Source organism: Bemisia tabaci, chromosome 4, assembly GCF_918797505.1.
Source record: "Bemisia tabaci chromosome 4, PGI_BMITA_v3".
In the NCBI taxonomy this organism is placed as follows: domain Eukaryota; kingdom Metazoa; phylum Arthropoda; class Insecta; order Hemiptera; family Aleyrodidae; genus Bemisia; species Bemisia tabaci.
The window spans coordinates 61,591,689-61,612,216 of NC_092796.1; the positions used below are offsets into that span (position 1 = coordinate 61,591,689).

General features: G+C 39.8%; 1 protein-coding gene across 3 annotated transcripts in view; it reads left to right on the forward strand.

The window, feature by feature from the left end:
• The window catches only part of Mob2 (MOB kinase activator 2), a 29,712-nt gene that overhangs the window by 1,432 nt on the left and 7,752 nt on the right, over nucleotides 1-20,528 (forward strand). Inside the window, exons 1-4 of one of the 3 annotated variants that reach the window (XM_019043465.2) lie at nucleotides 4,611-4,798; nucleotides 14,466-14,623; nucleotides 15,982-16,078; nucleotides 17,914-18,038. In XM_019043465.2, coding sequence (XP_018899010.1) covers nucleotides 4,686-4,798; nucleotides 14,466-14,623; nucleotides 15,982-16,078; nucleotides 17,914-18,038 — 493 coding nt within the window. In that variant the 5' untranslated portion in view covers nucleotides 4,611-4,685. Of the gene's footprint in view, nucleotides 1-4,610; nucleotides 4,799-12,679; nucleotides 13,019-14,465; nucleotides 14,624-15,981; nucleotides 16,079-17,913; nucleotides 18,039-20,528 lie in introns of those variants that run through there. The other 2 variants (XM_019043466.2, XM_019043468.2) reach the window with 2 other exon arrangements.

Genomic DNA, 20,528 nt, shown 5'->3' on the forward strand with positions numbered 1-20,528 from the left:
AGCACCACTCTACCGATTCATACATGCAGCCATATGGCACCATTTATGAGTGGTGACTTGAAAAATACTTGAATTTTGTCTCAACGTACTATGACTCTTCTCTATCAAGTATTATATAAAGTTATGTGGCACTTATTTTGAAACACAATGCCTAAAGAAATGTCTGTCTAAGGAACATTTCCTTTCGATCATTACCTCATCTATAAGTTTATGAGGTCAATTTAGGGTCTGTAGGTGTGAAAGAGAGTGAAGTAGTGTGAAACCCTGAGTTTTCTACAAGGTGAGCAATACTGTAACTAGTCCATTCTTGTCATGTTCTTGTCAGGGGATGGTAACAACCTGTGCTTTCCACATATTGGTGATCTGTGGCAGGGAATGCTCCTGCAATGGAGAATTTTGCAACTCCTTTACTCTGGAAAATGGAGAAAAATCTTAGCTTTTCGCTTCTTTCAAATTACCGATGCTTATGAATGTTGATAATATGCCCGCATTGAAAATGTGGAAATCAAGCGCACTGCAACGTTGACCATTTTACATTAAAAAACCCCCTTATTCAATTTTGTTTCTTTTCCATATCTTGTCGCATCAAGAACAATCATTCCTAGAATCCAAGGTCTTCCAAGTTGGAGGGAATCGCTCTTGGCTGTGGCTGATGAAAGAACACAGAAAAATCCGGTCAGTGTAAATGAATGGGCAGAGAGGACCTAGTCACTGCCCGAGGCTCCAGCAAAGTTCGAGTCTGAATCCCAATTCTCGATTGAATTGAATAGAATTCCTCCAACAACATCCTTGGAACAAAGTTCGGTACTTCGAAAAAGCAATTACTGATAACATCTAAAGCCATTAAAAGTAATGGATTTGAGCCCATTTAAATAGATCTGAGAAAATGATTGATCTTTATATGTCTAAATATGGAAAAGAGATAAAATTGAATACGGGGGTTTTTTAATGTAAAATTGTCAACGTTGCAGTGCGCTTGATTTCCACATTTTCAATGCGGGCATATTATCAACATTCATAAGCATCGGTAATTTGAAAGAAGCGAAAAGCTAAGATTTTTCTCCATTTTCCAGAGTAAAGGAGTTGCAAAATTCTCCATTGCAGGAGCATTCCCTGCCACAGATCACCAATATGTGGAAAGCACAGGTTGTTACCATCCCCTGACAAGAACATGACAAGAATGGACTAGTTACAGTATTGCTCACCTTGTAGAAAACTCAGGGTTTCACACTACTTCACTCTCTTTCACACCTACAGACCCTAAATTGACCTCATAAACTTATAGATGAGGTAATGATCGAAAGGAAATGTTCCTTAGACAGACATTTCTTTAGGCATTGTGTTTCAAAATAAGTGCCACATAACTTTATATAATACTTGATAGAGAAGAGTCATAGTACGTTGAGACAAAATTCAAGTATTTTTCAAGTCACCACTCATAAATGGTGCCATATGGCTGCATGTATGAATCGGTAGAGTGGTGCTAATTCAGAGCTAATTGGAGATTGACATTCGTCCCGATGTAGAATCACCGCTCTAAAGGCTGTCAAGTGGTTTGTAATACATGGAAGATGTCAAAATGTGAAAATGAATTTAATAAACCCGATCCGAGATTCTGAATCGTTACAATTCAGGGATACACTTTCACTCAAATTGTGGTAAAAACGGGACAGAGAGTCAAGGATAATGACGTGCAGTCCTCCCTTTGCGGCGATTTTAGCGGCGCGCCAGCCAGGGAGATCGCACGGGACGGGACCCGAGTAATTGCTGGAGTTTGGCGCGCCTTCAATCCGGCTGGCAGCAACATGCTTACACCCGTGGTCGAATAGTCGTATCACTGCGCCTGCCGTGAATGAGTTCAAATATCCATTCCTGCACGCGTAAGAGAGCGTATTTAGCTCCGACTGCAACGTTGCAGACCTCAACTTATGTCTTATTTTTAATCATTCTTGTTACGAAAGGCAAATACAGTTTTTCTAAAGAATTTCCGCGGATTTTCTTCAGTCGCCGGAAATTTTGACGGAATATTTTCGCTCGTTTCATACCTCATTTTAAAAAAATGAATTTAATAAACCCGATCCGAGATTCTGAATCGTTACAATTCAGGGATACACTTTCACTCAAATTGTGGTAAAAACGGGACAGAGAGTCAAGGATAATGACGTGCAGTCCTCCCTTTGCGGCGATTTTAGCGGCGCGCCAGCCAGGGAGATCGCACGGGACGGGACCCGAGTAATTGCTGGAGTGTGGCGCGCCTTCAATCCGGCTGGCAGCAACATGCTTACACCCGTGGTCGAATAGTCGTATCACTGCGCCTGCCGTGAATGAGTTCAAATATCCATTCCTGCACGCGTAAGAGAGCGTATTTAGCTCCGACTGCAACGTTGCAGACCTCAACTAATGTCTTATTTTTAATCATTCTTGTTACGAAAGGCAAATACAGTTTTTCTAAAGAATTTCCGCGGATTTTCTTCAGTCGCCGGAAATTTTGACGGAATATTTTCGCTCGCGTCATACCTCATTTTAAAAAATTGAATTTAATAAACCCGATCCGAGATTCTGAATCGTTACAATTCAGGGATACACTTTCACTCAAATTGTGGTAAAAACGGGACAGAGAGTCAAGGATAATGACGTGCAGTCCTCCCTTTGCGGCGATTTTAGCGGCGCGCCAGCCAGGGAGATCGCACGGGACGGGACCCGAGTAATTGCTGGAGTGTGGCGCGCCTTCAATCCGGCTGGCAGCAACATGCGTACACCCATGATGGAATAGTTGTATCATTACGCTTGCCGTCAATGAGTTCAAATATCCATTCTTGCACGCGAAAGGAAGCGTATTTATCTCCGTTAGCTACGTTACAGATCTCTGTTCGTGTTGAATTTGTACTCAGCATTTTTCAAAAAAGCTTCACACCTTGTTTTTTAACAATATCCGAAAATTATCCGAATCTGTTTCAAATAAAATCTTAAATAATTTCGACGCGATTTTTCTGGACATTTGTCTTAGTGGCTTATGATATTCGGTCTCCTCAGACGTGACTCTAAATTTTTTGACTCGATTATTTGATCCCTTTACTTTTGCTAATAATAATGGTGAAGGGAACATAATGATTTTTAATGAGAAATATTTCTCAATCAAAAAATGTCCATTTTACCCAGATAGGTATACATCCTAACACCCAATCATCTTCAGCCCAATTTTTTTCAGACTTACTTTAAGATGATCGGATTGCAAACTCACAGACAGAATAGGTTTCTATCTCAGTCTTATGATGATAAGGTGGCAAGGACAATTCGAATTTAGGCCCTGGTTAGCGCTGCTGTTTTAGGTCATCTGTAGGTTTTGAGGGTCTAAAGCGGATGACATTCTTTTTTAAATGGGTCTGTACCTAATGTATACGGTTTGTGATTCGTTCGAAAAAGATCACATACTCCTGAAAATTGATTAAGGGCAAAGGAGGACTTTCTCAAGTTAAATTGTATAGGTACATGTGGATCCAGAATAGTATTTATAAATAGCTTTCTTTCAGTGATTAATGAAATTAATTACGGGTGATTTAAAATAACAGATGCATAGAAAAAGGTAAAATTCAATCTGCATCGGACCGTACGCAGTATTTTAGCATACATTTTCAGCTGGAAGTTTATGTATGTTTTGAGACTTTGCACGTTGCTCAATATATCAACTTGGTTGCTGGAGTCAATTTGTTAATGTGTGGGTAGGCAGAATCTTTAACGACGTCAGACTTTTAACGCAAGCAATTTCAGATTGTTTTAAAAAATCACATAATGAGCCGAATAAATTTGTCATCTGAACAGATAATTAAAGTTGGTCGAACAACCAACATGCCTTATGGAGAGCAGGATGAAATCTATTCTCTCTAAGGCAAGGAACTCAAGGAGCAAATTTCTTTAATGGAAAGTCCACCCCCCCCCCCCCATTTAAAATAATTTTTCACATACGTACCGTAAAACTGAGGAAAAATGACGGTAAATTCACTTTTGGCTCGACGTATTCTTACTGTGAATAAGGAAGAAGGATATCCCCCGCCCCCCTTAAAAAAATCGAAAACAAGAGTGTCTAGCATTAAGATTTTCCCGATTTCATCAGATTTGAGGAAAAATCAGTCGTAAAATCAGGAATTGATAAAAGTCGGCCGTCCGATTGGGTTCTTTTATCAAGCTAGTTTTGTGAAGTTACATTCGCCTTGCGTGAAGTTATGATTTGATCAGGATTTGGAAAAATCATGAAATCAGAATTTAGCAGTCAAAAGTCAGGAAAAATCAGGATTCCCCAAAATGAAAAATACTAGACACCACGGAAACACCATCTCGAACGCACCAATAAAACGTAAACCTGACACACCTGCTGGTATAAATGGCATCTGGGTTTTAGGAAAGAAAGGAAAATAAAAAAAAAATCGATTCTCGTTTTAGTCTTGTTCCACACATTTTCCGATTGTTCCCATGTTTGCTCAACGTATGCGCAGTGATTGCTCACTTTGCCACACACATTGCTCTCAAGGTTGCGTACTGAACATTGCATATCAGGATAAAATTCTCTCCACCCGTACAACAAAATTTGCATGCTCATTTAAAATTTAGCTCTGTGCATTTAATGGTGGGATTGTCAAAATGACCGTGGATCGTGTATACGCATTTTATTATTTGAAATAAAAAACAAGATGTATCAGTGTTTTGTGCATGTGTTCAACTGGTTATTTCTCCATTTCGCTCCAATGACTGGTTGTTTGAACAAAGTGCCATCTTATTTGGGAAACTTCATGAACAGAGGAAAGTTAGTGATAATTCTTCATGATTTTGACTGGACGTTTTTGGACTGTTATTCACTCGTTTTCGTTTTATTCTAACAAAATGCGTTCTCGATCGAAAAAAGTCGCCTTGAATGTTCTCATCATCTGATTTTTTGCCGATTGGAGAAATGTAATGGTTTCAGGAAAAACATGTTTTTTTCATCGTTCTTCTAACGTACATTAACTTCCACCTGTTTCCCCAATACATCCAATTTTCTTGGCCATCAAGAGGAATAAGGGTACCAATACTAACTTTTCAAGTCCTAGAAAAGCGAGTCTTCTAAGTTCCCGGTGGAAATTGTTCTATTGTTAAAGTTCATTGTATCTACGGGAACGGGACACGCACCTGACCTATTTAGGTATTCTTTAAGATCAAACAATTTTAAGTATTGGATATGGTTGACTGAAACCAACAGCTTTTTTCTCAAAACCACAGTTTTACTTCAAATTTTCTACCCGCGGTAAATCCGGTTTGCTTTGACAGTTGTGAGATTTATCAGAACCTCGAGAGGGTGATTGTGTTACACCCCTGAGACGAATGAGTTATAAAGAGGTATTTCATACAGAGAATTTAAAAGTCGAAATAGAGTAGAGACCCTATGTCCGGCATAAAATCAAAAACTCGAAGAAAATACTAGGAATTTTCGGAATATTCCCGAGGGATATTCGGAATATTCCCGGCAGTATTACTGGAAGCAAACAGGCCTTTTAGGGTCTGTAGGCGAACAGTCTTTGCGAGCGACAAACGTGATGGACAGTGGCTATTCTTGAAAGTTGGCAACACTGTTTTTCCTCCATTTAAATGTATGTAAAACAATCGATTCCTGGTGGGACGAAATCAATATTTTCAATGGATTTAAATTGATTAAAAACAGTGTTGCCACCTTTCAAGAATAGCCACTGGTGGTTCAGACGGCAGCTCTTTAATTGCGCATTGCGAAGCATGTGCAACGGAAAAAATACTAAAATCGGGCCAAAGCTCTGCCATGCTGAGTAAAAACGCCTTAAAAGTATTCGAATGTTGCCAAATTTCTTCCTTGAAAATATTTATTCCTGACGGAAGTTATGAATGTTTTTCCTGGAAATTATCAGGCTTTTTACATTAAATCACGAACGAAATCCTGTGAAAAATCGGAGGAGTTGTATTCGCATATTTTCCTGAAAATTCGTGTTTTGTCCAAGGAAATTTGGCACCGCCTGGCGGCTCATACGGCGTTCTTACTTAGCACGGCAGAGCTATTGTCTCATCGGCTTTGTCTTTGTATTATCGTCATGAGCTTACGAAGGACGTGTTGCCTTCACTCTCGTAACGTATGTAAGACGCGACGCAACGTCTTTACGACGTCAATGCGTCACGCGTTCGTTGTGGCGCGGTGCCCCCTTTGTATAAACGGTTCAGAAGCCGCCTGTTCCCTCGTTTATCAGCCATCGTTCCAGTTTTTTTCCCAGTACCTTGTTGGTTTTCAGCGGCGGTGGCCAAAATGCTCGGGAAAAGCCAAGGTCGCCACAGTCAAGGACCACCGGGAGATATCAGGGAATTTCAATGAGTCAGGGAAAACCTGGAAATATGAGGGAAAAATTGTTATGCCCCCTTTATTTGCCGTCTAGTACGAGGTTTGACGTTTCGAACAACAGCTCTTGCCTGAAAACTGTTTCTAGCTATGGCTTATCAACCACCTGGCGTATCTTCAATTATCAGGGAATTTCTTTCTGTAAATTATGTGGCAACGCTGGAAAGCGTGCTAGGAGAAATTCAAGTTCAGGGTGCACTTCTCAGTTATGGTGCCTCAAGATCTCTGCACGGAGAAGAAAACTCGGCGCGCGGGGGCTCAAAGTTCAGGTCATACTGGATTTCTGAAGTTTTTGGATCTGCATCCGAAAACTTGAGGTCCAGCTGCCGAAGTCTAGGTCGCACCTCTGAAATACTTCTGTACTGCGGTTGGAACTTTCAGGGTGTCGACGGGGTGAAAGGATTACGGCGGTCAGCGATCCTTATGACGCCACGAGCTCACGAAATATGTTAACGCGATATTTTTCCGTTTGAAATGGAGTTGAGCTCTCGGCAACCTTGGAAGTCGTTCTCCTCCCCCCCCCTCCCTAAAAGTTTATCAAATGAAAAAAGGCAGTATACGGGTTTCTTCATTTGTTATGTACTTCACGAAAATGAAGTAATAAAAAAAATTGCAACAGCCCCATTTACGCCTCTGGTTTGTGCATTTTTGCGCTTAATACCTACACTGAAAAAAAAAACTCCGGCCGTGGAAGCCGTACTAACGGGCTGTATAGACAGACCGTCCGCGTTCCGGGCTCAGAGGCCGAAAGTTCCGGGCGTAGTACCCGGAGCAATGGAAGCTACGGCTCCAGCACCCGGAACTTTCGGGCTCTGAACCCGGAACGGACGGTATGTCTGGGCGGTATCGTCTATATAGCCCGTAACTTTTTTTCAATGTACCTCCCGGAGGTGCCATTGTCACTGTCAGCGTGTCAGTCAGAGACAAGAGACCCTCCACTGGCCTCCTAGCGACAGGTGGAAGCTTTTACTTTCGGGGTTTCAACAATTCCTTATGGACAATTATGAGCGAGCAACAGTCATCACCCTATTTTCGGCTGTTGACTTACCTACATGGTCGATGATGAGCTTCGGATGACGTCATAAGCCAAACAACTTTCCCAAACGTCGGCCATTTTCGGCTTGTTTGCAAAACGAAACTGCCAACACGTTGTTGAACATCAACCATGTAGGTAAGTCAACAGTAGAATGCTGAAGTCCCGAAAGTAAAAGCTTCCACCATGGCCAAGTTACTAGTGGAGGGTCTCTTGTCTCTGGTGTCAGTGCACTTGTGCCATAGTCACGTGACGGCCAAAGAGAGGTTGCAAGCTTTCAGCGGGTCGGCTGTGTGTGTGTGAGAGCGGCTACTCACGACAGGAGTGTCGTCATCGTCATATCGTCTAGGTCAAGTTCGATGAGAGGAGCCATCGGCGAGCCTGTTGATCATGGATCCATGGAACAAGCGCGTTTGCCTTGCACTTTTTTAGAGGTCGCCCCGTCTCGGGTCTCGGTGAACATCGATATCCACCTGCCCACGGTAAACATGGATCCATCACTGAGAGAATCCTGAAAAATGTTGTGAGCCGACACTTGGCAGTTTTCCTCCCGACCGACGGGAGCACTCCTCTGTGCGTGTGTAGTTGTGTCCGCCGTAATCTCCTCTTAAAATGTTGCCTCACAAGTAAAATCAATTGTTTAGTTTACTATTTTTCTAACGCTTCCGCCTGTCACCCGCTCTCTCTCTCCCGTGGCTGCTTCTCACCTCTTCTCGCCTCTCCCCAATTAGCTCCTTGGGCTCCTTGGAGTTGATTCCTCGAGTTTTCCCTCTCACATGTTTTCGCTCCCTCCGCCCGGAGGCATCCACCCTCGCGCCCGATAACTTTGTGCTCCGCTTTTCACCTCCCCTGAATTCTCGGCTAATTTTTATCCAATTTAGTTGTTTGAAATTGTCACCTTTGTTCTCTTCACCCCTTCGCTCTTCGACTCATTCCGTTCCTCGTGTTTGCCTAGCTATAATTATCTGATGAAGTGAATTATGATGAAGATTTCAGAGCTGTTTTTTCTTTCTTTCTTTTCTTGTTCAGTTCCCTGGATTACGCGTCCGGTCGCCATGTCATCACTCCATGTGCTTCCCGCGATATCGTTCTCTCGGTGTAATAATTTAGACAATTCGTATTATCTTTTTAAAGTTGTGTTATAATCTAGGAAACCCTCAGTGAAATTTTTATCCAACGATCAAGTTAACACGTGGCATTGAAATCTTGAAGTATAAAAAAAAGAGAAAGCAATCAGACTCGACTCACTATGAAAACAAGTGAAAATACCGGCGAAATACCGAGTGCGCCTTCGTTTCGGTGCTTATGCAATTTGAGCTACTTGGAAGTCGAAATGGTTCCATCCCCTACTTGTAGCGCTCCTACTTTTTTAATTTAAAATAGAGGCAAAAAACTGAGAGCGCCCCGTTTTTTATGCCTACACGATTTGAGCTACTTAGCAGTTTAAATAGTTGTATCTGTTATACATATCGCCTTTACTAATCGAAGTGAAAACGCAAGCAAAAAGTTAGTTCGCCTTCATTTCGATGCTTATGCGACTTGAGCTCCTTGGAAGTCGAAATAGTTGTATCTGCTCCTCGTGGCCCGGCAAGGCATCAAAGGCTGAGTTTAGATTCATCCATTTGAGGTTTTCTTTTCTCTTTCATATCTTCAATCGCTTTGATTGCGGGCCGATCAAACTTACTGGAAAATGCGTAGCAGCCTTTTCAAACACGTGAATTTGAACGATTTACGACCAGCCTAATCTATTTCCGACCGTGCAAGCGCTGTAGATTGCGCTCCTCGTAGGAAATGAGTGACGTTGCAAATCGAGGCGCGGTTTTCTAAGTAGAACCGGGGGGAGAAAAGGATGAACCAATTGTCGTTTTCCTCACGAAAGAACGTAACTAAACGTCAATGTTGCCAAAAGTCCTCGCGCGAATTGCGTTTTTACAATGAGAATTTTGGGAGTTTTTAGCTGAAAATTACACTGATTTTTCATCCGATCTCGTGCAAAAATTCAGGAAAATTTTCAATGAAAATTGCGTAGGTTTAATCCATGTAAAAAATATTATGATTTGAGTCGATTTTGGAACCTTGGAATGGAGTTACGTTCCTTCGTCCAGCGGGGCGATTATTGAAACTGATAGACAAAGCGATAGACAAAGATGACATAGGGGGTATAAAGCAATTCTATTGGTTGAAATGGGTGGTTCTCATCGACTAAGGGGGAAAATGATAGACTAACTGTCGGGTTTCTCGTGGGTTGCCGTTACTTAGTCGATTACCTACCTCCTTTGTCCATTGCAACAACCCGTTTCCACCAATAGGATCCCTCCAAATCCCTTTTGTCGTCTTTGTCTATCGCTTTATCTATCAGTTTCAATAATCGCCCCGCAGGAGACGACGATTATGTCGCATCATTCGAGAGTACAACAGCAAATCAACCAACAGTCGATCCATTCATTGGTTGATTTGTGAATTTCTGTCGAATGATGTTGTTTTACTCCGTCACTTTCGGCTGTACTTTCCTTTCTCCCGGCTCCACATATGGATCAGTGGCGAGGCGTGATAATCGACTATCGATATTATCCTGTTTAAAGCTACGGTGAAGAATCTATTATTGTGCGGTGTTCATTGCGAAAGCCCCAATAATCTATTTTTTCCATAGGTTTGAATGACATATGAATCGATATATCGCAAAGTACGCCTCGCCATTGCTATCGATGTGTGTATATGCTCACATCAACTCGTCATGTAGTCTGCCGTGCCAAGGAAGAACGCCGTATGAGCCACCAGGCGTTGCCAAATTACCTTTGATAAAATACGAATTTCCTGGTAAACTTTTGAACATTTTCTTTCCAATTTTTCAGATAATTTTGTTCACAATTTCCCCTAAAGTTCCTGAAAATTTCAAGGAAAAATATTAATAACTTTCCTAAAAAATAAACGTTTTATCGAAATAAATGTGGCAACTCTCGAATGTTCATATGGCGTTCTTCTTTAGCACGGCAGTAGTGCACACACCATTGCTACAAATACAGATGGTGCCTCGAGGTGAAGCCTCCCGCAGACAAACGAATGATACAAATTGTGAGTTGGGTCACATATCTAAACGCGGATCGCACACCATTCCATCATATTTCAATATTTGAATGATCTCCCGTATGGTGTGAGGAAACTCCCTGCCAACTCTTACAGGAAGCTTCATTCTCCGCAACTAGAACTTCGTGACTTGCTCCTTCCTTCCCCCTCCCTGCGGCACAAAGCACTGACCTCGTTCAAATCCAACATTGAAACGATGGTCTTCTATTGGCAATAGAGTATTCTGCTGTGCTAAGGGAAAACGCCGCATGAGCCTTCAGGCGTTGCCAAATTTTATTTTATAAAACACGAATTTCCTGGTAAACTTGTGAATATTTTTCTTCTAATTTCTCCGATAATTTAGTTCGCGATTCCACCTGAAAGTCCTGAAAATTTCAAGGAAAAATATGCATTATTTTCTTTAACAATGAACGTTTCATCGAAGGAAATTTGGCAACTCTCGAATGTTCATACGGTGTTCTTCCTTAGCACGGCAGTATTGCTGACGTTCTTGCAAAGGAGTTGCTTTTCTTTGGTCGTACCTATGCCGGTTCAGTGAACTATTTTTTCAAGGATTGCTTTCTAGTCGGGTCAATCCACCGCAGATTACAAGCACTGCTCCATCAAGAGCATGTTACTATTATATCTGAAATCAACGGATCTTTCTTGAATGCGTCTCTTTCCGAAAGAGGAGAGGAAGCCAAGGAAAATTCTGCCGTCATAGCGGAGAGAACCGTAATTCACAAATTTTCGAAATCGAGTTTCCTTCAAAATTTGTCTAATCTCTTTTAGATGAAATCGCTGAAATAACTAAAACAGCAAAATTCGTCTCATTTGTATGAAAACGAGACATATCGACGGCGTAAGTCCGCAATCACATATCTTGTTTGCGGTGTCTGAAGATCTCCGCCTCTATGTTACTTTTTTAAAGTATAACAAATTGACATCATTCCTTCAAGTTTTTGCAGAATTTTTCTCGCACAGAGAAGTGAAATCACGGCACTTTTAAAGAATTGCTGTTGATAGTTTGCCGTTGAAAAAATAAAGTATGATAGGAAGTCTGTGACGTCGCAAACCGAGTTATGTGATTGCCGACTTACACCGTCGAATTGAGGAAGCTGCAAGTGCGCAAAAGATGACGTAGTTTTCAGACAAAGCAGTTATTATTTCTCTAGAGAGCCAATAAAAACAGTGCTTTCAAGTAAAATTCCGTCCTTTTCTGCCATTTCTAACCTGAAAATGTGTTTGTTGTGTGTCCAAAACACAACCATTTAAGTATGCAGGTGATAGCACTTACGGCTGTCTTGCCTGACATTTACGTAACATGTGTTAGGGAGCCTATTCCCGTTTTCTCAAAACTTCATTTTTCACTCACGGCTTTTTTCGCTATCACGTCGGAATTTGGGGATCTGCGATTACTGATGCATTACTTCACGCTGAAGTTTGCAGTCTTAGGCAACCCCCTCCCCCTCCCTGGGCGACACCCGAATCGATCCAAGTATTAACGAATAACTGCAGCAAATAACGTAAATTTGGAACAGTACGCTAGAAAAATATGTGCTTAAAAGTTAAGCGCCTCTCTAACTTCTATCGTTTCGAAAAATTCATCTTCTCACCGATACGCAGTTTACGCTATTCTATCGGTCTATTCCTTATACTGCCATGTGAAGGAGAAACGATGCATCAACATTCGAATGTTGCCAATTTACCTCCAATGAAATGTTCATGTTTGAGGAAAATTATGAATATTTACCCTAGAAATTGTCAAATACTTCATTTTAAATGCTTAACAAAATTCGCTAATGAACTGAAATAAAAAAAAAAAAAATTACAGGTTTTCCAAAAAATTAATATCTTATGAGGAAAAAATTACCATCATCCAAAGCGCTTACGGCATTTTTCTGTAACGCGATCTGTGACGAGGCGTGAATCATCGAATATCGATAATTCCTCATTTGAGGCTATGGTAAATAATCGATTCAGTGTGATGCTCCTCAATTTTTAACTATGGTAAAGAATCGATGATTGAGGCGTTCGTTGCAAACATGCACCCTGATTTTCGATCCTTTTCCATAAGTTGAAATGGCAGATCAATCCTTATATTGCAAAGCACGCCAAACCACTGAATCGATTATTAAGGTGTTGGTTGCGGACACCCTGTTTATGGATCCTTTGCCATAGGTTTAAATGGTAGATCAATGGATTGAATAAATCGTTGATTTTTCCTGGAAGTTGGTGAATGAGCTGTATTATCCGGCAACTCGGTCGTTGGTATCTCAAAGATTAAAAGCTCATACTCATCGGAAGTTATCTCACAGTTGCGGGTACTCATCGGCGGATCGAACGGCGATCTGAATATCACCCGTTTGAGTGTTGCCGTTTCTGGGTGGAGGATTCGCAATTTTGCATGTCGCCCCTTCCGTCCTGACTGAAATTCAAGTGTCGAAAATGTTCAGAAGTCGCAAGTACAAATACGCTAGTCTCTCGCCGAATTTCAACGTTTTCGATATGGACGGGCCCGTTTCGTGCTTCTGTAGGTCTGTAGCCATGGTTCCTTTACTCATTAATATTCATTGATCAATTGGACTATCAATTGGTCAGTTGCGCTGCTCTTAGAATCGTGTTTTGATGCTTAATCCTTGTAGATCAGCTAAAAATAATAAGATAGTCTAAACAGCAACTTTCCAAGTACGTCCAATATTAACCGAGGTATCGTGCTTTGAAAAATGCGGTTTATGACGTCATCCACTGCGATAGTGACACCCTTGGTTTCCTCCACCTTGCTCACATCCAAGTTTCACGTTGCAAATGTGTGTCTCACTTCTTAATCAAAGCAAGGTGGAAGAAACCAAGCGAGGGTGTTACAACCGCGGTGGATGCGTTTTTCAAAACACGATCCATCTCGGTCAATAATATAGGACGTACTTAGAAAGTTGCTGTTTAGACTTTCTTATTATTTTTAGCTGATCAACAAGCATTAATCATCAAAACGTGATTCTGTGACCAGCGCAACTGACCCATTTCCGGCTCATTTGTAAAAACAAATAAGTCTATACGGAAACTAATGGTATTTACGTTGTTTTTAAACTGAGCCAGATATTGTAGTTCTGAATTTCAAAATGTAGTCTTAGGTATACCTAGCACTTTATTGGGTAGTTGAATAGGTTCGCTCAAAATCACACCTTTTAATCGGATCCTTTCTCCAGCTTGAGAAATCATATTGACGTCAAAATAACACATAAAATTTATAGATAGATTGAGGTAGTGTTCCAACTATCATGCATCGAATGAGGTAGTGTTCCAACTATTATGCATTGAATTCTGTACAAAGCTGATTCCCTCAAGACACTGGAGATCAGCTGAGCACAATTTTTGTCGTAGAGTTATGCTGTGTAGTGCAGCATTATGTAATGCTGCACTACATGACGAATACAAAGTATAGATACACATAGCTACAGCCAATCAGGAAAGCAACTGAGCATGCATTTAGGATATACTTTGATTCGTCATTCATCAGAGCTTTTAATGTATTTTCCGAAGAAAATACACTATTGCATTTTGTACATTGAAAAGGGTATCGTTTTGAATATTTTTCTTTAAGGGATCACTGAGCCAGATATGCAGAATGTTCTCAGCCTTCCCATGTTTCAAATTTCTCTCCCGTTTCATTAAAAAACCCCTTTTTTCTCTGAAAGAAAGGGATGACGTTAAACTACTCTTTACGTGTAAGTTGCCGCGATTTTGCGAGAAACGTGTGATTTTCACCGCGGCTTGCAGGGGGAAAAAATCGCGATTTTGCCGGTCATCCCATTTTTGCACGCGACCGATGGCGTGTCAAGAAATTTTTGCTCTCCTGCACTGAGCTTTAAATATTTCTCATTCCTCATAATTCCTCTTATGAATTAAAAGTACCGATCAGGCACGTTCTCTTGAGATCCCTCTAATTTTAACGCACTAATCAAGTTTTTATTTGTCTGTTTTTAGGAAAGCCCGACGGAAAGACAGAGAGTCGCTTGGGTCAGAGGATCCGAAACTGTACTTAGAACAAGCTGTGTTAGATAGAAGAGTTCCTGATATTGATCTTAAGGTCTTAGTCGAAGCACCTCCTGGTATTTGTCATAATGAATGGCTAGCATCTCACAGTAAGTATTGATGTGTTTAGGTGAAATCATAGATAAAAGAAATTGCAAATTTTCAATCAGAAATGCGAATAACTAATTCTTAATATTTCCTCAAGGAAACAAGTCAGCTCCATGGTTTCATGAAAAATTATTGCCCCAACCAGAGTGCATCTTCATAGGTAGGATAATGCACAAATTACACAGTCCAAAAATATGAACCCGAGAGAAAAAAATGGAGAAATTGGTAACACAAGGCTAAAACATTAAACACCATGAAAAGGACCTTTCAAGCTGTCACATGCTCATTTTTATGTACAAAAACAAGGAACATTAGTGAGAAAATTGAGTGGCAACCAATTAGTTCTTCGCTCGCAAACACTCAGGATGACAACTGAGATCAGGTCGCCACCCAATTCTTTACTAATTTTCATTGTTTTTGCAGATAAAAAAAAATGAGCCTGTGATGGCTTGAAACATCCTGCAGCCCGATTGGTGAAATTTACGTTGGCACGACAAGAATAAAAAATCGATAATTTACACTGTGCAGATAGGGCTATGTCTTGTCTTATCTTTCCAACATAGCTAGTTAAAGTTTCAACAATCAGGCTGCTGCTGTTCTAGTGTTTTAATATTTTATCTATGTTTTGTCCATTTTTTCATTTTTATTCTCTATTGTTTCATGTCAGGAAATATCTTCAATCCCCATGAATTTTATGTTCTATCTCAAACAGAAAAAACAAATCATATTGACAGCAAAATATTACATAAAATGTATAGATTGATCGAGGTAGCGTTCCGACTATCATGCATTGAATTCAGCATAAAGCTGACTTTCTCAAGACACTGGGAAAAAGCTGAGCTCAATTTTTGTCGTAAAAGTATGCTGTGTAGTGCAGCATTAGATACAGCCAATCAGGAAAGCAACTGTGCGTGCATTTAGGCTATACTTTCCTAAGTCATTCTGCTTTCAACTATCTAAAGACTGCAGTGGCAAGCAACTTGCGTACCACCTGGTGAAAAGGTTAATTAATTCGTATTGCAAGACTCCTGACTCCTGATGGACGAAGAATCTTTAAACAAAACAAGATTGTAAAATTAAGTTAACTTAAAAAGTTAATGTAAAATTAAGTTATTGTAAAATTAAGTCTCTTACATTAGTAAGTTCTGATCAACTTAAGGATGATTCCTCAGCACCAAAATCTCTAAATGATGAAAAACTTCGGAGTTCAGTACTGTTGCAAGACATGAAATAATTGATGATAAATTGAAAATTTGATTGCAAGCTTACATGATTTAAAGAAACAAGCTCTCCAAAAGTGTAAACATTTTGTGATCCCTTCTGTATTTGACCAAGTTTAACTAAATGTTTGTTTTTCCAGCTATTGCATTTTTCGACCACATAAACTTAATTTATGGAACTATATCAGAATTTTGTACAGCGCTAGATTGTCCTGAAATGACTGGACCTGGTGTCAGGTATGATGATCTTCAATATCAACCTTATATTACCCCTTTATACCCCTTTTCTGAAACATCGCCCTGCCAAAATTTTTTACCATTCCGAATCACGTTAACTAATTCAGATCTGCGTCTCTGGTAGAGCAGATTCTCATAAGGAGAGACTGTGTAGAAAGTAGTGATTTATTTCCATCATTAGCCTTGGAAATGGTTTTTTATTGTTTGAATGCAATTCGATTCAACGTAAACCTCTTTCGCCCTGGCTACACACACCTGGCACAAGGTCAAACGATGATCTTGCAATGACTCAACGTTTGAAAATTAGTCACTCCACTGGAGGCAGTCTTCTCCAGCCTATCACACGCTCTACGCCATCTTTATTTGAGGGGATTCCTGGGGTATGATGGAATAATTAACTCTGAATGGTTTACGAAATGGACAAGCAGATCTATGCCATAGACTGTCTAGAGCAAATGCTTATTATAGCCAGTCCTACTTAACCATGTCAATTTTAAAAGCTTATTTCGATCATGTAATAAGGACTATATTATAAAGAATAGGTACCTGTAGTAATGTCACATCCAAACAGTTTATTTGAGCTAAAACCTTTCTTTTGAGACATCTCTGAAGAGCCAGAGCTATCTATTTTATTTTGTTTTTTGTACTTCAACACTTTCATCAACATGCCTAATGTTATGGTAGGTAAGTTATATGTTATCCCAGAAGTTATGGGTGCACCCATAATTTATGTTGTCATTAAACAATTCATTGCCTGCCTGAAGCTATTCATGGGTTGCATATATTTATAAAAATCAAAAACTGAATATCCTGAAGACTGGTGTCTCATGAAGGAAGAGCTTCTGTTATAGAGTAGTTGTAAGGTGGTCGTTGAGAAATGAGTGAACATTCAACTAACCAAACAAAAGACTCCAGCTGCTGAAAGATCGAGAAATCAACAATTGTAACACTTGAAATAAGAAACTAATTGGCCTCAGATTCAGTTGCTCCCAAAGTATTTTACCACACAATTGAAATGTATTGTATACTAAAGTATGAATTCAGACCACTATTTGACTTAAAAACCTATTAATGAAAGCAACCCAGCTTGTGGTACATCACTGAAAAAAACATTTAAGTAAGAAGATATTTTGTACTGAGAAGTCGGTAACCATTATTTTTTCCAAAAATGGCAGCCAGTCAAAGTTTGAACTTTTTAACTTAATCAGCCCAGCACTTTTAATTGGTGATAGATCCTACAAATCTCCAATTTTCCCAAAATATTTTTTTTTAGTCTCTTATTGAAAACAGATCACTTAGAGTGGCTGCCAAACATGCTTACGCATTTTTAGAGTGCAGGGTTGTCGGCGGTCTGTAAAACTGAGAAAGTCAGAGAATTTGCCGCAATCGGAAAAAGCCTGAGACTTTAATGTGTACATAGCTTCCTATCAGAAGTGAGTGTAATTTAAAGGGGGAAAAAATCATCAAAGGGGGAGTTTTATTCGAATGTCAGGGAAAGTCAGAGAATTCCAAAAATTTGGAGTGGGGGGATTTAAAGATGAAGAAATTATGGCAACCCTGAAGTGGGACAGAAGATAATTTGCCTTCAGTAAACACAAGTATCAAGATGGCAGATCTTATGTTGCACTCCAAAAGTGCGTAGACTTTCTAGTATGGACTCAATCACAGATTTAGAAAAGAAAAAAAAAATGTACATCATGATGTAATATGGTCTTTATCAGAGCAGTAATTTGCTGTTTGTTTTCTTTCTATTTTATCATGAATATTAACGCAGATTTTGTTTGATTCAACTTCTTCTGTCCTTTTTTAATGAAAAAAAATATCTGTATTTTCAGGACATACCTTTGGTTTGACGAAAAAGGGAAGAAGACAAAAGTAGCAGCACCTCAGTACATAGATTATGTTATGACATTTACCCAAAAAACTATCAGTGATGAAAGTATTTTTCCTACAAAATACGGTAAGTTTTCTTCATTATAAAGGAGTTTTGGCAAAGTATAAGGAAAGCACCGGGGGGGGGGGGGGGGGGGGGGGTGAAATAGATGCCTATGTACACCTGTGTGCCCCCCCCCCCCCCCAAAAAAAAAAATTGCACATGTGACTATTATTGAATTGGATCTTTGAAGTACACAGTAATGAAGTAAGCCTTTTTCCCACAGTAATGTGATTCTAGACTCTAAGTGCATCTTTTCTGTTGAATTGAAGTCTACAAACTATAGGCGTTAATCGGTCAGTCATAAAGACGGGTTTTTTTAAGGAAATAAGATGGCAAGGTTTTCGATCTCTAAAATTCAATTATTGTGTACTGTATGAAAATCCTAAGAGTTTTGAACCTGCAAGTCATACATAAATACTTAGAGATTAAGCCACCTTAGAACAATCGCTGCTGCTCCGTAAAGCAAAAAATACCAAACTGGCAATAACCATACTTTTTAGACAGTCTTGAAACATCTTTCCAGGTAAAATATATTATCTCATTGAATTGATCTAATTGAAGGAGCATTATCTTAAAATGCCTGGTCAACCAAGTATGAAAGTATCACATCTCAAATTAGTGGATAGGCTTTTAAAAACCTGTCCGCTGGAAATGATTCTCATGAAAACCAACGTGGATAAGTTGCAGTGATAACCCTCATTTCAGTGCATTTGTCTAAATTTGGAGGGAAAATAATTCAATTGCAATTCTGATGACTGTAGTCTGTCCAGAATTTTAATATATGTCAAATCTGATTTAAATGTTCTATATCAATGGCTACATGCAAAAAATGCGTACCTCAATCACAACATGTTTTGAAATATTTAATACGATCTTATTTCTTTCCAGAAAGACTGATCAATAGTTTTCTTCCCAAGTTTGTGTGATTTTTTTTAGAATGACTGAAGAAAATTTACAGAAAATTTCATAGAAACTGTTGGTTAGTTCATTTTGAAAACTAAAACCGGAGGAAAGACTTACAATATCACAATCAGAATTGCACATTTTTTTACATGAACCATCTATATGGTGGTGGCCCAGTCCAATGCCCTTGTTATTTGGACCGCATTTTGCAATGAAGAACCATTATTTCTGGCTCATTCATAGAAGCGCTTATCTGCACAAGGAAACCAATGACACACTTTTTCTAAAATGATTCAAAAATGGTAGTTTCTAATTATAAAATGCAGTCCATTGTTCAAACTGGTGAGGAACATGCTTATTGTATAATAGATGGATTCTTCCATGTACACGTTACTGATCCAAAAATTTTGAAGGCTTTTTTAATATGTGTACTAAATACATGGCTACTCAGCTGCTGCATTCGTAAATCTACCAAGTTTAATCTGTGCGGTAGACTCATCTCCTTTTTGACCGAAGATAAGGGCCAAATAGCTGTGATGATACCATGTTGCGTATTTACGAGGGTCATCCAAAAAGTAAGTTTCCCTACCTTGTATCTTCCGAGCGGAAAGAAATAAATCAAATCGGTAAAAAGGCACATATTAGGCATACTCTAAGCTTTAAAACAAGCTCAAGTTTTTGAAAATCGGTCAAGGGGCTCGCGAGTAAACTTAATTTTACTGAGACTACCTCCTGTCGCCGCGTGCCCACCTCCGGGGTCAGGATGCGCGGAGAATCGATTATAGAAGACTCGGGTTATCGCCTCTATACATCACATCAACAAGGAATTTTAATTTTTGCATTGAGTAGGCCTTACCTTACTTTTTGACATAGTCTCCACAACTTTTTTTGATATTTCTGGTATCATCATAACAGCTTTTTGATGCCTTCCGCGTAGAAGCTTTCGCCTTGACTCTGAAACCAGTCATTGACAGCGATCTGTACCTCTGAATCGGTTGAAAATAGCTTCCATCGTGGAAGTTTTTCCGCTCGGGAACAAATGAAAGTCACATGAAGCTAAAGTACGAAATTTTGGAGGATAGAGGGAAACTTTCCCTACGCAAAGCAACTGATTTGGGAGTGCAGATCGCTGTCAATGACTAGTTTCGGAGCTAAGACGAGATCTTCTACGCGGAGGGCGTCAAGAAGCTGCTGTAATGACACCAAAAATGTCAAAGAAGATGTGGAGGCTACGTCAAAAAGTAAGGTAACTACTACTAACTACTAGTAAGGTAGTTACTCAATGAAATGTTTAACATTTCTTGTTGATGTGATGTATAGAGGCGATAACCTGAGTCTTCTATAATCGACTCTCCGCGCATCCTGACCCCGGAGGTGGGCACGCGGCGACAGGAGGTTTTCTCAGTAAAATTAAGTTTACTCGCGAATCCCTTGACAGATTTTCAAAAACTTGAGCTTTTTTTAAAGCTTAGAATATGCCTAATATGTGCCTTTTTACCGATTTGATTTATCTCTTTTCGTTCGGAAGATACAAGGTAGGGAAACTTACTTTTTGGATGACCCTCGTACTTCTAATTAACCATGCATTTTCAAGCTCTGGAGGACACCGAA